This window comes from Oryx dammah, unplaced genomic scaffold (assembly GCF_014754425.2).
Source record: "Oryx dammah isolate SB20612 unplaced genomic scaffold, SCBI_Odam_1.1 HiC_scaffold_18, whole genome shotgun sequence".
NCBI lineage: Eukaryota > Metazoa > Chordata > Mammalia > Artiodactyla > Bovidae > Oryx > Oryx dammah.
The window spans coordinates 45,600,321-45,615,233 of NW_024070202.1; the positions used below are offsets into that span (position 1 = coordinate 45,600,321).

The following is a 14,913-nucleotide window of genomic DNA, read 5'->3' on the forward strand; positions in this document are numbered from 1 at the left end:
TTGTATATATTTTTTCAGTATATGTTTACAATATACTTATAAATGATACTTAATGACTCTTCTCATTTCAAGCCTCCATCTTGGCAAATGATGGTTACTTCATTCAGCAAAGTTCTCTCAAATCATCTGGAGCTATAATCCTCAAATTAATTCCACGTGAGAACTGTTTCTCTGTGTGTATGCTTCTTCCCCACCCCAGCCTGGTCTAGCCAAAGGAAGTACATAAAAGTCCTGAACTGAGAACAGCAGCTGCTTCAGGTATCAAGATTTATAATAGACAGGGAAGCCTAACATGCTGCAGTCCATGGGGTTGCAAAAAGTTGGACACAACTGAGTGACTGAACAAGTTTTACTAAATATTTTCTATGTGGTGAGGGCTTTATCACCTCCTTTCATCCTTGCCAACTGCTCAACACCTTATGCAGCAGGTGCCATTGTCATCAGCATTTCACAGATGAGGAAATTAAGCTTAGTAAGCAACGAGGCTGAGGCACATGACTAATGAAGGCTGGGGTTTGGATCTGTGAGCAGGTCTGCCTGACTGCATGGTGCACACTCTTACCCCACCAACACCCCCCACATACGCACCTCTGGTTCAGGTTTGGCTGGTATCAGTGTGCACCTGGACTCTTTCCCTGCCCTGTCACATCAGACCTTTAACCACTGAACAGTCTCTTTGCATCCACTCCTGGACCTGACAGTTTGTTCTCCCTGCTGACAACAGAGTGATCCCTTTAAAAGGAAAGTCTGTTCAAGTCACTCCTAAGCTGAGACCCTCAAAGCATTCTCTGCTCCTGAATGCTCTGGCCCTGGTCTCCTAGCCAGCCTTATCTCTTTCCCTCTTGGTTCCAGGTCAGTCACTCCAAGGTTTTCTTTTCATTCCTAGAACACAGCCAGCCTCTTCCCACCTTGAGGCCTTGCATCTATTGTTCTCTCTTTCAGGCCGTGCCCCACCTTCCACAGGGAGCTAATTCCCTCTCATTCTTCACATCTCAGCTCAGTATGACTTCCCCAGGAAAGCTTTTCCTAACTATATGCCATTTTACTTCAGTTTAGATTTCATTTCTCTGTCACACCCTTTCCCAGCACTCAGTACATTTCCTAGCTAGCCCCTAACAAGATTTAGTATTACATATTTATATGGTCATTTAAATAATGTCTCTCCCATTTAATTAATGTAGATGAGTGGTTCTCAAAATTTAGTAGGTATCAAAATCACCTCAAGTGCTTATTAAAAAACTGAACACTGTCTCACCGCCCACAGTATCTAATTCACTGAGTCTGGAGTAAAGCCAGGAACTCTCTAGTTACAAGTTCCCAGGGATGCTGAAGGTGTGGACCCTGGACTGATCCAGTACAGTGGTTCTCAACCCTGGATAAACAATAAAATCACCTGGGAGCCAAAGCCAAGCCCTGTTCTCAGAGGTTCTGATTCAACTGGGTTAAGGCAGAACCCAGGACATCTTATCCCAAATATGGCATATTTATCTTAAAACTGTTTTTTATCTAAAATTTAAATTTAGCCAGTATCCTGTACATTTTTATTTGTTAAATCTGGTGACCCTACTTGAAAATCCTACATAACATAACACATAGTATAGCATATATTTAGGTACACATATTTTATATATATATATATATGATTATAACTGACCTCTCACTTCTACAGAGCACAATAAGGGTGGGAATAAAAAAGTGGAATTTTTAGACTTAAGAGAATTTTATTTTTTCTGAAGGATTAGACCTTAAAAGTTGTAACCAACAGATTATAAAAGCTTATCTGGGTTTAAAAATAGGGCAAATTCTCAATGTCAGATAATTTTAACAAGATGATTAAATGACTTCTTTACCCTAGATTAAATGGTTTTTTACCCTGAGGCTGTGAACCTCATCTTAGGTCAGCAGGGTACCACTGCAGCCTCAACATTATTACTCTGACATCAAGCAGTAATGCATCTGGGCAGAGCTCTGCTGGGACTCAACACAGAGGGGATGCTCCTTCATATGTCAAAAATAGGTAAAATTTATTTATTTAATAAATACCCTAGGAAAAATAAAACATTGAACACATGGCTGCCTTCAATAAAGAAATTCTTTCTCACATTAATGGAGGAAATCTCATACAGTTTTCTAATCTCAGAGTAGGATCAAAGATTTCATGTCTTACATAAATTGATGCAGTAAATTTGCATTTTTGATGCTGTAATGGGTCTACTGAATTCCAGATTGACATGTTAATCAAGTTATGGGTAAACTACAGATTTCCAAATCTAGAACCCTCTGTGATCAGTGACCATCACATAGCCTTCTGCCTCCACTTAAGTAAACTTCCAGGTCTCTGGGTTAAGGACAAAGACTCCATATAAGTATTTTAAGTATTAAATCACATTATTTTATGAATACTCAGAGAATGCAATGATTTCAACAATTATTGCTATCTTTCACTGTGTATGACGCTTACTTGCCAAACAATATGACACTTTTCACCTACTCCAAGATTTTAAGAACTGTTTATAAAAACAGGTTACTGAATAAATGCATGGGCATCAGAATGAATTCCAATTCCATCAACCTAAATGACAGAACACAGGAATCCACTCAAATCCCACAGGACCAAGTATAATAGCAGCAGTACACAGAGAGAGGAATAGAATGGCCATCACACCAAACTCATGGTTGGTTGCATATTTATGACTTACTTCAACTCACTTAACTTTAAGCAAACATATAAAAATCACTTCAGATTATTTTCTCTGAAATAATAAATGTCAAATACTTTTAGATATTTCAAAAATAAGACTTATAACTGTATAAAACATAACTTACCAAACCCAAATGCATTAGACCCTCCAATGCTCTGTGAAGCCTGAACACTGGTAGACGTGTACAGTCCAGTCACCAGCAAGCCGTCAAAGAAGGTGCTTGTCGAAATTGTCACTGAAACACAGGGGAAAAAAGAAACCTCAATTAATACAGTCAGAGTAATGAGATATATTTCTGAAGTGTTAGACACTGTCAAAACAGTCTTTACTCATTATTAACAAATTATTTTTATACTATCCCTACTTAGTATTTCCTTAATATCAGAAATTACATAGGAACAAAAAGAAACTCAGAACTCCAATGTCTGTAATCGCTGGTCCTAAATTTAGCGCATCAGCCCCACCTTTCCGCATTCATTTACACTTTCCCTAGCTATGTGCAAACTCATCAGAAAATAATGTGGTACTGAATAGTCGGTTTCCCACCTTCACCACCACCCGACGGCAGTCACAGGCACTGCTGGAGTTTTAGCATTGCGAAGAAACACTCTTATTTTTTTAAATATTCCATACGGTGGGAAACAATCTTACATCAGCTGAAAGCAGAACAGTAAGTTGTGCTGCACTTCTTATTGTTAGTCTGTGTTTCATAGATGAAGTCTTTAACAAAAGCAGGCTCATTTGCATGAAGACAGTCAGCCCTTTTCCTTTTGAGAACAAGAAAAGAAGACCACTGCATGCCTCAAGTTTTAGAACAAAGTCTACAAGAGGAGTCCAAATGGTTTCATAACCAGAAAATCAAGATGTTCCCGAGGAAAAACGGGTTAAATTAACTGTATCTGTACACTACTTAGGTTTGGCTTCTTAAAATTGTATCTTGCTCACCACCCTAAAAGTTGGTCATAATTTCCTCCTTGAAAATAATTTTTTCTCCTGCATTGCCTTTATTATACCAAGATGAAGTCATTTGTAGGAAGCAGCCAAGAGAAGGTATTATTATTGTGGCAGTACACAGTGTAAGACTGAAATCATGCTTGCTGACAGTAAGGAGAATGACCAGAGTCACATTAACTGTGATGAGAATGTTTAAATTAAACTCCAGGAAATCCAGTGAGTAGAGCAAAATGGTTTAAAACGTCCATATCATAAAACATACATAAAACACACGTATCAACAGAAGAGCCTGACAACACACTACCCCCAAAATGGCACTGGATGTTGAAGTAAATCGTCGCCACATTATTTAGTCAGATTTGAGTGCTGGCATGTAAACCACATGAAAACCATTCAGCGGGGCACTGAGATAAGTAGTTTATATGCATTATCTCCTTTCATTATCAAAACATCTCTGTAGAGGGGGTACCGTTACTATTCCCAGGATACAAGTGAGGAATCTGTGGCATGGAGCAATGAGGAACCTTGCCCAGGACCATCTGATAACATCTAAACTTTTTGATGCTGTTTATCTGGCTTCTCTCCCATTTTTTTCTCTGCCTCTCTGCCCCCAGCCCCCTGCCCAACTGGATCCCACAGCCGCAAACTGGCTGTGGCCAAACTTTTGTTCAGTAACCTCTTTCCCACATTATTCACATGCATTAGGAGTAGTTTAAAAGCAAGATGAAAGCTATAGGAGTCAGTATCAGTGTTGACTAGAAAGGAAGAAGGCCAAAGGCAGCCAGGAGGTATCCCCCATGGCATGTTGGTTAAAACCTAGGCCAGATAACGGATGAGATCTGAGTCCTGGGCCCTCATATGCTGCTACCTGTTCTTCAGCAAAACCACTTTGCCTCTCAGAGTCTAAATTTCCTCATTTATAGAATCACAGCTTAGTTGTCAGCCATCTGTTTTGCTTACCCCAGATTCCCACAGCTGGTTCTACTGATGCTTTCATCCTTCAGTTTGGTGAGATAAAAAGTTCTTAAACGTTCCCCTCCCATCTAGGAGTTTTAGAATTAAGTCACTTCCTGTTGAGTTGCCTATACTAACCACAGGACTCAACTGCTGTTGTCTCAGGTCATCCTTCACAGCCTGTGGAGCCTCAGTGTGGATTCACAGGACCCCGCTTTTACCTACTGCCTCTCAATCCACTCCACTCCAGTCCAGCAAGATGGCACCTATCTGGTGTTAATGCACAAGCACAGCCACTGCGGATTTCTCTCCATTTCCTCATGCTTTAGTCTGGTTCCTAACCCCAAGATTCTGGAAAATGTAAGGGCTTATGGTTTGGGGATTGAGGCAAAACTAACTTTGAGTCTTACCCTGTCTCTACCTTGTCCCATGTGTGATCCTGGGGTGAGTCACTGACTGTTGCTGTTCAGTCACTAAGTCATGTCTGACTCTTTGCAACTCCAGGGACTGCAGCACACCAGGCTTCCCTGTCCTTCACTATCTCCCAGAGTTTGCTCAAAGTCATAGATATCCATATACAAAAAGCAATGATAATACTATCAGGTTTACTGTAAAAAATAAAGGCAAATGTTTATTACCTATCAATGTATCCAGATCCTTAACACACTATCATGCATATAGTAATGAATCAATAAAAGTGAGTTACTTTTCCCTGCCCTTTTGTAGACCTGAAGCCCTGCTTTGCTCTTCCCTTCCTGAGCGCTGGGCTCCTGTACAGACGTCCTGGCATCTCCCTCGCTAGATGCCTGGGTGTGCCTAATCACTGGACTGCCCGCATCTGAGTCTTGCTGCCTGCAAGTGTTCTCCATGTACCCTTCCCACCCACTACTTCATTTGCGACCACAGTTCACTCAAGTCTGAACTGTGACTGCAAGTGGGCCCAAGATAAATAACATCCCCAGCTTGTTATTACTTTATCTTCCTTTCCAAAAGATATTCTTCAAGCATCCGTTCATGTTAACTTAGAACAGAAGCTAAACACTCTCAGAGAAGTGGCTAAGACAGAAAAGAACGATGCATGGCAGCTCTCAATCTTTCTTCTACTGCTCTCAATTATTCATTTCTGGCCTCAAACAGCTATGTTCCTCCTGGAAAAACATAAGCCCTGCCATGCCTTCTGTGACAATTGATAAATTCAGTTTATTGATGGCTTGTATATATCTAGGGAAGTTTCAGTCCCTTAGAGACGTGCATCGAGGAAGCTGTCTAGGTGGTCTGTGACTCGTGATTACTGAGTGTGGCCACAGTCCATTCTGCCCCTTAGATATCCATCCAGATCGTTAATCCTTGCCAGACCTCCCCTCTTAACCACCACCCAGTGCCTCTGCAGACCTGAGGATGAAGCAAATTCTGGTCTTAATTTTTCCACACCCCACACAAGAAGCCTATGTCAGATCAGTCCTTTTCTTTACTTAGATTCTTGGGTGCTGAAGCAGCCAGGTCTAGTGAAAACAGTCCATGACTAAGAGAACTGTACTTAATTTCCAGGATCATTAATTTGCTATGCTCAGACTGACTAAGCTTTTATCTCTACTTGATTCTATTTCTAGTAGTGATGTAATCATATATTATTGGTAACATCATGCATAGGTGGGCTTAAATATGTGAGTTGTTCTTGTTCAGTTAAGGCGTGTCCAACTCCTTATGACCTCACAGATTGCAGCATGCCAGGCTCCCCTCTCCTCCACTATCTCCTGGAGTTTGCTCAAATTTATGTCCATTGAGTCAGTGATGGTTCCTAACCATCTCATCCTCTGCTGCCCCCTTCCTTGCTAAATATGCAAGACATCATTTCTAAACATTAAATGACTTAGAAAAAAAAATCATAAGAAAAACACTACTCTTAGAGACTCTTGGCTTTGCATACCATCCATAAGCTGACTACTCTCAAATTTCTATCTCCAGTCCAAACCTCTTTATACATTCTCTCTCTGTATACATATGCACACACACACACACACACACACATACTGCTTAACACTTCTACTCAACACTCCAACTCAGAGGTCTGTCAGACATCTCAATGTCAACAGGACCAAAACTGAAAACCCACCCCACCCCCCAAAACTGCTTCTCCTGCAGCCTTTCTCAACTCTGCTGATGGCAATGCCATTGTTCCTGCTGCTTAGGCCAAAACTCTCTAAGTTAATTTTGGAACCACCTTCTCCCATACTCTGAATGCAGTCCATCAGTAAATCATGTTGGTTCTGCCTTCAGATCATATCCAGAATCTGACCACTTACCACACTGTTCTGAGCTATCATCATCTCTCCCATTGTTGCATTAGACAGTAATCTGGTCTTCCTGGTTCTATCCTTCTCTGTAATATCTTCCCAGTATAAGAGTCAGAGGAATTCTTTTAAGAATTCCAGTCGCATCACTCCAGGGCTTAGAACTCTCCAATGCTCTCAGTCAATGTCTTTATAGTGGCCTACAAGGTCCTATGCGATCTGTCACTGTTCCCTCTCTGTTCTCATCACCTTCTGCTCTTCTCCTGACTCACCCCACTCCAGGTATGCTAGCCTCCTTGCTGTAATCACATATATCAAGCCTTTGTACTAGCTCTTTTCTCTCTGCCTTGGACTCTCTTTCTCCAGATACTGAAGGGTCAATGGTTTATATAAAAATCATCTGATAATAACTTAATGGCTTACATAGGTAAACACATTTAAACAATTCAGTCTGCCTTATGACCGAGGATGAGATGGCTGGATGGCATCACTGACTTGATGGACGCAAGTCTGAGTGAACTCCGGGAGTTGGTGATGGACAGGGAGGCCTGGCGTGCTGTGATTCATGGGGTCGCAAAGAGTTGGACACGACTGAGTGACTGAACGGAACTGAACTGAACTATGATCTACTTTGGAGAAGGAAATGGCAACCCACTCCAGTACCCTTGCCTGGAAAATCTCATGGACAGAGGAGCCTGGTGGGCTGCAGTCCATGGGGTCGCAAAGGTTTGGACACGACTGAGTGACCAACACTAACTAACACTATGATCTACTTATTTTCATGGTTTTACAAATGTTCATGGTAAGTTTATTTTTTTTTTATTTTTTTTTAAATTTATTTATTTTTAATTTTTACTTTACAATTCTGTATTGGTTTTGGCATAGATTGACATGAATCCACCACAGGTGTACATGCGTTCCCAAACATGAACCCCCCTCCCACCCCCCTCCCCACAACATCTCTCTGGGTTATCCCTGCGCGTCAGCCCCAAGCGTGTCATATCCTGCATCAGACATAGACTGGCATTTCGATTCTTACATGTTATTATACATGTTTCAATGCCATTCTCTCAAATCATCACACCCTCTCCCTCTCCCTCTGAGTCCAAAAGTCCGCTATACACATTTGTGTCTTTTTTGCTGTCCTGCATACAGGGTCATCATTGCCATCTTCCTAAATTCCATATATATGTGTTAGTATACTGTATTGGTGTTTTTCTTTCTGGCTCACTTCACTCTGTATAATTGGCTCCAGTTTCATCCATCTCATCAGAACTGATTCAAATGTATTCTTTTTAAAGGCTGAGTAATACTCTATTGTGTATATGTACCACAGCTTTCTTATCCATTCATCTACTGATGGACATCTAAGTTGTTTCCATGTCCTGGCTATTGTAAACAGTGCTGCGATGAACATTGGGGTACATGTGTTTCTTTCAATTCTAGTTTCCTCTGTGTGTATGCCCAACAGTGGGATTGCTGGGTCATAAGGCATTTCTATTTGCAATTTTTTAAGGAATCTCCACACTGTTCTCCATAGTGGCTGTACTAGTTTGCATTCCCACCAACAGTGTAGGAGGGTTCCCTGCTCTCCACACCCTCTCCAGCATTTATTGCTTGCAGATTTTTGGATCGCAGACATTCTGACTGGTGTGAAGTGGTACCTCATTGTGGTTTTGATTTGCATTTCTCTAATAATGAGTGATGTTGAGCATCTTTTCATGTGTTTGTTAGCCATCCGTATGTCTTCTTTGGAGAAATGTCTATTTAGTTCTTTGGCCCATTTTTTTATTGGGTCGTTTATTTTTCTGGAATTGAGCTGCAGGAGTTGCTTGTATATTTTTGAGATTAGTTGTTTGTCAGTTGCTTCATTTGCTATTATTTTCTCCCATTCGGAAGGCTGTCTTTTCAGTTTGCTTATGTTTTCCTTTGTTGTGCAGAAGCTTTTCATTTTAATTAGATCCCATTTGTTTATTTTTGCTTTTATTTCCAGAATTCTGGGAGGTGGATCGTAGAAGATCCTGCTGTGGTTTATGTCAGAGAGTGTTTTGCCTATGTTCTCCTCTAACAGTTTTATAGTTTCTGGTCTTACATTTAGATCTTTAATCCATTTTGAGTTTATCTTTGTGTGCGGTGTTAGAAAGTGATCTAGCTTCATTCTTTTACAAGTGGTTGACCAGTTTTCCCAGCACCACTTGTTAAAGAGATTGTCTTTACTCCATTGTATATTCTTGCCTCCTTTGTCAAAGATAAGGTGTCCATATGTATGTGGATTTATCTCTGGGCTTTCTATTTTGTTCCATTGATCTATATGTCTGTCTTTGTGCCAATACCAAACTGTCTTGATGACTGTGGCTTTGTAGTAGAGCCTGAAGTCAGGCAAATTGATTCCTCCAGTTCCATCCTTCTTTCTCAAGATTGCTTTGGCTATTCGTGGTTTTTTGCATTTCCATACAAATCTTGAAATTATTTGTTCTAGTTCTGTGAAAAATATCGCCGGTATCTTGATAGGGATTGCATTGAATTTGTAAATTGCTTTGGGTAATATACTCATTTTCACTATATTGATTCTTCTGATCCATGAGCATGGTATATTTCTCCATCTATTAGTGTCCTCTTTGATTTCTTTCATCAGTGTTTTAAAGTTTTCTGTATATAGGTCTTTAGTTTCTTTAGGTAGGTATATTCCTAAGTATTTTATTCTTTTTGTTGCAATGGTGAATGGAATTGTTTCCTTAATTTCTTCTTCTACTTTCTCATTATTAGTGTATACGAATGCAAGGGATTTCTGTGTGTTGATTTTATATCCTGCAACTTTACTATATTCATTAATTAGCTCTAGTAATTTTCTGGTAGAGTCTTTAGTGTTTTCTATGTAGAGGATCATGTCATCTGCAAACAGTGAGAGTTTTACTTCTTCTTTTCCAATTTGGATTCCTTTTATTTCTTTTTCTGCTCTGATTGCTGTGGCTAAAACTTCCAGAACTATGTTGAATAGTAGTGGTGAAAGTGGGCACCCTTGTCTTGTTCCTGACTTAAGGGGAAATGCTTTCAATTTTTCACCATTGAGGATAATGTTTGCTGTGGGTTTGTCATATATAGCTTTTATTATATTGAGGTATGTTCCTTCTATTCCTGCTTTCTGGAGAGTTTAAAAATATGGAACGCTTCACGAATTTGCATGTCATCCTTGTGCAGGGGCCATGCTAATCTTCTCTGTATCGTTCCAATTTTAGTATATGTGCTGCCGAAGCGAGCACCATGGTAAGTTTATAAAATTCTTTTCCAGAAGACTTTTTACCTTGGAGTCGACTTTTTTTATCTTTTAATATTTTCATTAAAAACTTTTGTATGGAGAACTAGCCACTTTAACTATAGAGAAAAAAAAGTAATATAAATAATATAGACTGCAAGTAGAATTTTGAAGTTACCAGTACATTTTAGGGAAAAAATAAAGCAAGTATATTATTACCTATAATCAGAAAGCAGATCACATAATTCCCTTGTTTAACAAACATCTCTAGCTCCCTATCATCTACAGATTAAAATCTTATATTTAGTGTGATTTCAAAGTCCTTCATGTTGTGGCCATAACCAGTCTCTACAGTCAATTTTCACCATTTTAGCTGCAAATATCCTTTGATCTACTTCAACTAGGACATGTTCTTAATTAACCTGTTTCCATGTCTTTCTTTAAAGGGTACCTTCACCAAGAGTTACTTTCCTGGTTTCCTTTTGCTGAAATTCTATCCATTCTTCAGAGACAGGTTCAAATGATACCTCTCTCATGAAGGCTCTTCTGACCTCCTAGGGAAAGCTCTTCTCTCCTCTCACTGACCCCAGTGAGAGGGGTTTAGTAACATGGAATACTTGAAACATTCTAACTTCCACAGAGCCTGGCCCAGAGGAAGATGTTTGTTAAATTCAACCATGCAATTTCTTTAATCTTATGGCATCATAATGCAACTTAACTATGGAAAGTTAGGTAATTGACCCTATTCCTTAAAAAAGGGAGATAATAATATATGCTATCAAAATTATTTGGACATTCTGCCTAGATTTTTATTTTTTAAGTCTCTGTCCCATGCTTTTAAATAAATTTTTCTGTTATTGGATTAGCAAAAAAAAAAAATTTCAACCATGCAATATCTGAAAGAAAAATAAACACCTATATGAAAAGATACATGCACCTCAGTGTTCATAGGAGCATTATTTACAATTGCCAAGACACGGAGACAACCTAAATGCCCACTGACAGATGAATGGATACAGAAACTGCTGTATACAATGGAATACTACTCAACCATAAAAAAGAACAAAATGTTGCCATTTGCAGCAACACGGATGGACCTAGAGGGCATTATGCTAAACAAAGTTAAGTCAGAGAAAGATAAATACTGTATGATATCACTTATATGTGTAATCTTCAACAAACTAGAGAATATAACATAAAAGAAACAAACTTATAGACACAGAGAATAAACTGGTGGTTACCAGTGGGAGAGTGGCATTACAGGGATGGAGGGCATGGAAGGTAAAAACTACTGTGTGTAAGACAGGCTCAAGAGTGTATTGAACAATACAGGAAATATGGCCTATATTTTGTAATAACTATAAATGGAAAGTAACCTTTAAAAATTATATATACTTTTAAAAATTAAATAGTTTTTTAAAAATCAACCATACAGAAATATTTGTTACACCATCGTGGGTGTGCACTCAGTTGCTTCAGTCATGTCTGACTCTTTCTGACCCTATGGACTATAGCCCATCAGGCTCCTCTGTCTATGAAATTCTCCAAGCAAAAACACTGCAGTATGTTGCTATGCCTTACTCCAGGAGACTGTTCTGACCCAGGGATCAAACCTGCATCTCTTGCATTGCAGGTAGATTCTCTATGCCCTGAGCCACCTGGGAAGCCCTTGTTACAATAAAAAGGAACATAAAAATAAAATGTAACTGAGAATATAGTACAGCCAATGTAACTAAAATTGTGAAATCTCTATCTCTTCTACAGAAGAAAAAGGACCAGTGCTATTCATTCAGGAATATGAAAGTAGAAGTTTCTCCTGAAAGGAAACAAAAATAAAAATTAATGCAGTATTTTTATTGTAGTACTCAAAAAATCAGAAATATCTAGAAATTCCTGGTTGAATTTTATATTTAACCATAAAAGTGGTTATTTTGCATATATATATATATACACACATATATATACATATATATATATACTTTGTGTGTGCATATGTCTGTATATATACATATTTTATGTACATACCAAATTAATCTTCTCATAATTTTATCACTAAGACACTCTTATCCTCACTCTGAAGCTACTCTGCCATTTCCTCAAATGAAAAATAAGAAAGGATCAAAAGGCTGAGGAGGTTGTACATATCTCTCTCACATCTGTGTTAAATTGGCAATGAGCTTAGCACTGGGAGTCTATGAATATGGATTGCCGGGTTGTGACAGCTGAATGAAAACATGATGTAGTGACACAATTCAATTCTTATCAGTGGCTCAAAGAGACCCTCTGTCTTAAAATGACTAATTACAGAGTCAGTTATTATCTATTATAGTGTCTATTAACTGTTTCCAATAAGACCCTAATACCATTCTTGCAGAAAATCACTGCAAGATGAAAGTCTGGAAGAAAATAAATTTAGACATTTAATGCTGTTTGCATTTCATCCTAAAGCTTGTGGCTTACAAATGCTCTATGGGCCATTAAATTTTGATCACTTCAAGCATATTCCATTACTACTTTATACAAAAGACCTTTAATATGTGCAGAAAAGAAACATATTTTGTAATATTTGAAATGATGTTTCCTTTTCTTCCAAGATGACAAACATCAGAGGACAGAAAATGGCAAAAATCTTGAAATTAAGTATTAGTGATGATGCACCTATTGCAAAAAGCTTCCATTTCTTATTTTTATATATTTTGAAAATGAAAAACACCAGAACTAATACTGTCAATATTTTTTAAAAAATGCTGCTGCATTTTGCCTTATGAACAGAAACTCATTTGCCTTTGAATACAGAACAGATTAAATAGCCTGAGGAACAAACATATTACTGTGAAAATGAAACCAACTCAGTTTATTTGCCACAAAATTTCATCAAAATGATGTGTTCAAACTACTGATTCTTCCTTAAAGTGCCACTAGCCCTGAGTACCAAATAGAGACTATCTAAAAATACATTATAATCTACATTCAAAGTCTATAAAACATGATCCTCAAACTACTTTTCATTACATATATTAATTCCATTATGACATGGTTTTATGTGGTTTTCAAATATTAAGCCAGCCATTTCAATAATAACATCCCCAAACCAACAATAGCTGAAAAAAAAAATCCCACTGACTGTAAAATAAATGACTGGAGGTCAAGATTCACTGAGATAGAAGGAATGAATCCATAGCAATGAACTAGACACAGAAATCTTATAATGAGACCAGGAACAAATAGACTCCAGTTAACCTTGTGAGAGGTAGAGGGAGATCACTCATGCCTTACCTATTTACTCTAACAGCTACTCAAAACAGGCACAAGAGGAAGGTTATGGCTGTCCACCAGTGTCAGTCTCTAGAGAGGCACTGCTAAATGAACCTCACTCACTCTTTCCTGCTTCTGTAAGTCTCTATTAAATGGCTGACCTAGAACATCTCTAACAGCATTTTACCCTCAAATGTAATTGTCATCTCCATCCCTCCTCCTCCTCTTCATTATCATCATGATCATCACAGCTGAACAGTATTTGACCACTGTATGCCAGGTGCTGTGGTAAGTCTTATAAGAATGTTTAATCATTTCAATATCCCTACGAAATAAGTACTATAAGTACACACTTTCATCCATGAGAATGCTGAAACAAAGAGGTGAGGGAGGGCTGAGAAACACATTTTACATGGCATGGAAAAGGTGACTGTAAGAAATGGAAGCCCTGCTCCTCATCCCAAATACGCTTCATTCATCTCCTGGAAGACCTGAGAGGGTGGAAGGGGCTTGACCTTCTCGCGGAAGGCAGTGGCACAGTAGTACTCTTTTGGGCATCTGCCCAGCATTTAACCTGATGTCTGCTGCACCAATTATCACAGCCCTTTTTAAAGAAAAGATCATTATTATTATTACTCCTCTTTTTTGTTTTATATGGCTATGTACTTTTGTTCCTTGGGGACAAAGAAGGCGGAAAAAATGGCCTCCAGGGAGGACTAAATGCAGGGTGATGGAGGACTAAGTTGAAGACCACAATAATAAGGTCAGAAAGTCCTGGATCAGCCCACCTGCTAAAACAGAGGGAGCATAACCTGGCAAATGCCCTCCCACCTTTGTTTCCATCTGAAAGGAGGGCGAAAACTGAGTATGATCTGGGGATTATGACAGGTGCAGGGAACCTATTACATGCAAAATTTAATGATGTATTAAAACATTTTTGAGGGTTTGTAAAAATGTTCTTTGCTGGCTGGAAGAGGAATCCAGCGTCTCTGTGGAAGTCTATTACGATATATTTATATTACAGACTCACAGAATCAGATGAGCCACAAGGAGTCTCTAAGTCTTATCTTTCTGGCACCACCAATAATAAAAGGAGAGCCACTGAGGTTTTTCCCTCCTTTAAATTCTTCCTAGGAGATAAAATAGATGCAGTCAAATGTGTTTGCGAACTTATTATTTTTAAAATTAAGCCCTTTGGAAGTAACTTTAAACATCAGTGTTAATGTAAATCTTTTGTTTCGCTATCCCTCAACATTCCCTTTCTTTTATGCCCCAGGGTTGTCTCTTTCCTTTTCTCTCTCTCTCTTACCAGCATTTCTGAAAACACTAACAACTGGGATAAAATCTCACATATCTTATTTAGGTGAAATCCCTTCCTGAGACTTTGAGACCTAAGTTCAGAATAAGCACCTGAACAATATTTTTGAAACTGCCTTAAGATTGTTCAATTTATGCTAAACACAAATTCTTTACTAGTGATCTTGAATATAAAGGAGAAAAATAG

General features: G+C 38.7%; 1 protein-coding gene and 1 non-coding gene across 2 annotated transcripts in view; both read right to left on the bottom strand.

The window, feature by feature from the left end:
• Positions 1-14,913, bottom strand: part of RELN (reelin) — a 557,548-nt gene that overhangs the window by 480,057 nt on the left and 62,578 nt on the right. Inside the window, exon 2 of the mRNA XM_040260785.1 lies at positions 2,827-2,937. Coding sequence (XP_040116719.1) covers positions 2,827-2,937 — 111 coding nt within the window. The remainder of the gene's footprint in view (positions 1-2,826; positions 2,938-14,913) is intronic.
• Positions 10,055-10,161, bottom strand: LOC120878308. The gene has a single exon (XR_005724513.1). It is a non-coding gene; the product is annotated as a U6 spliceosomal RNA (small nuclear RNA).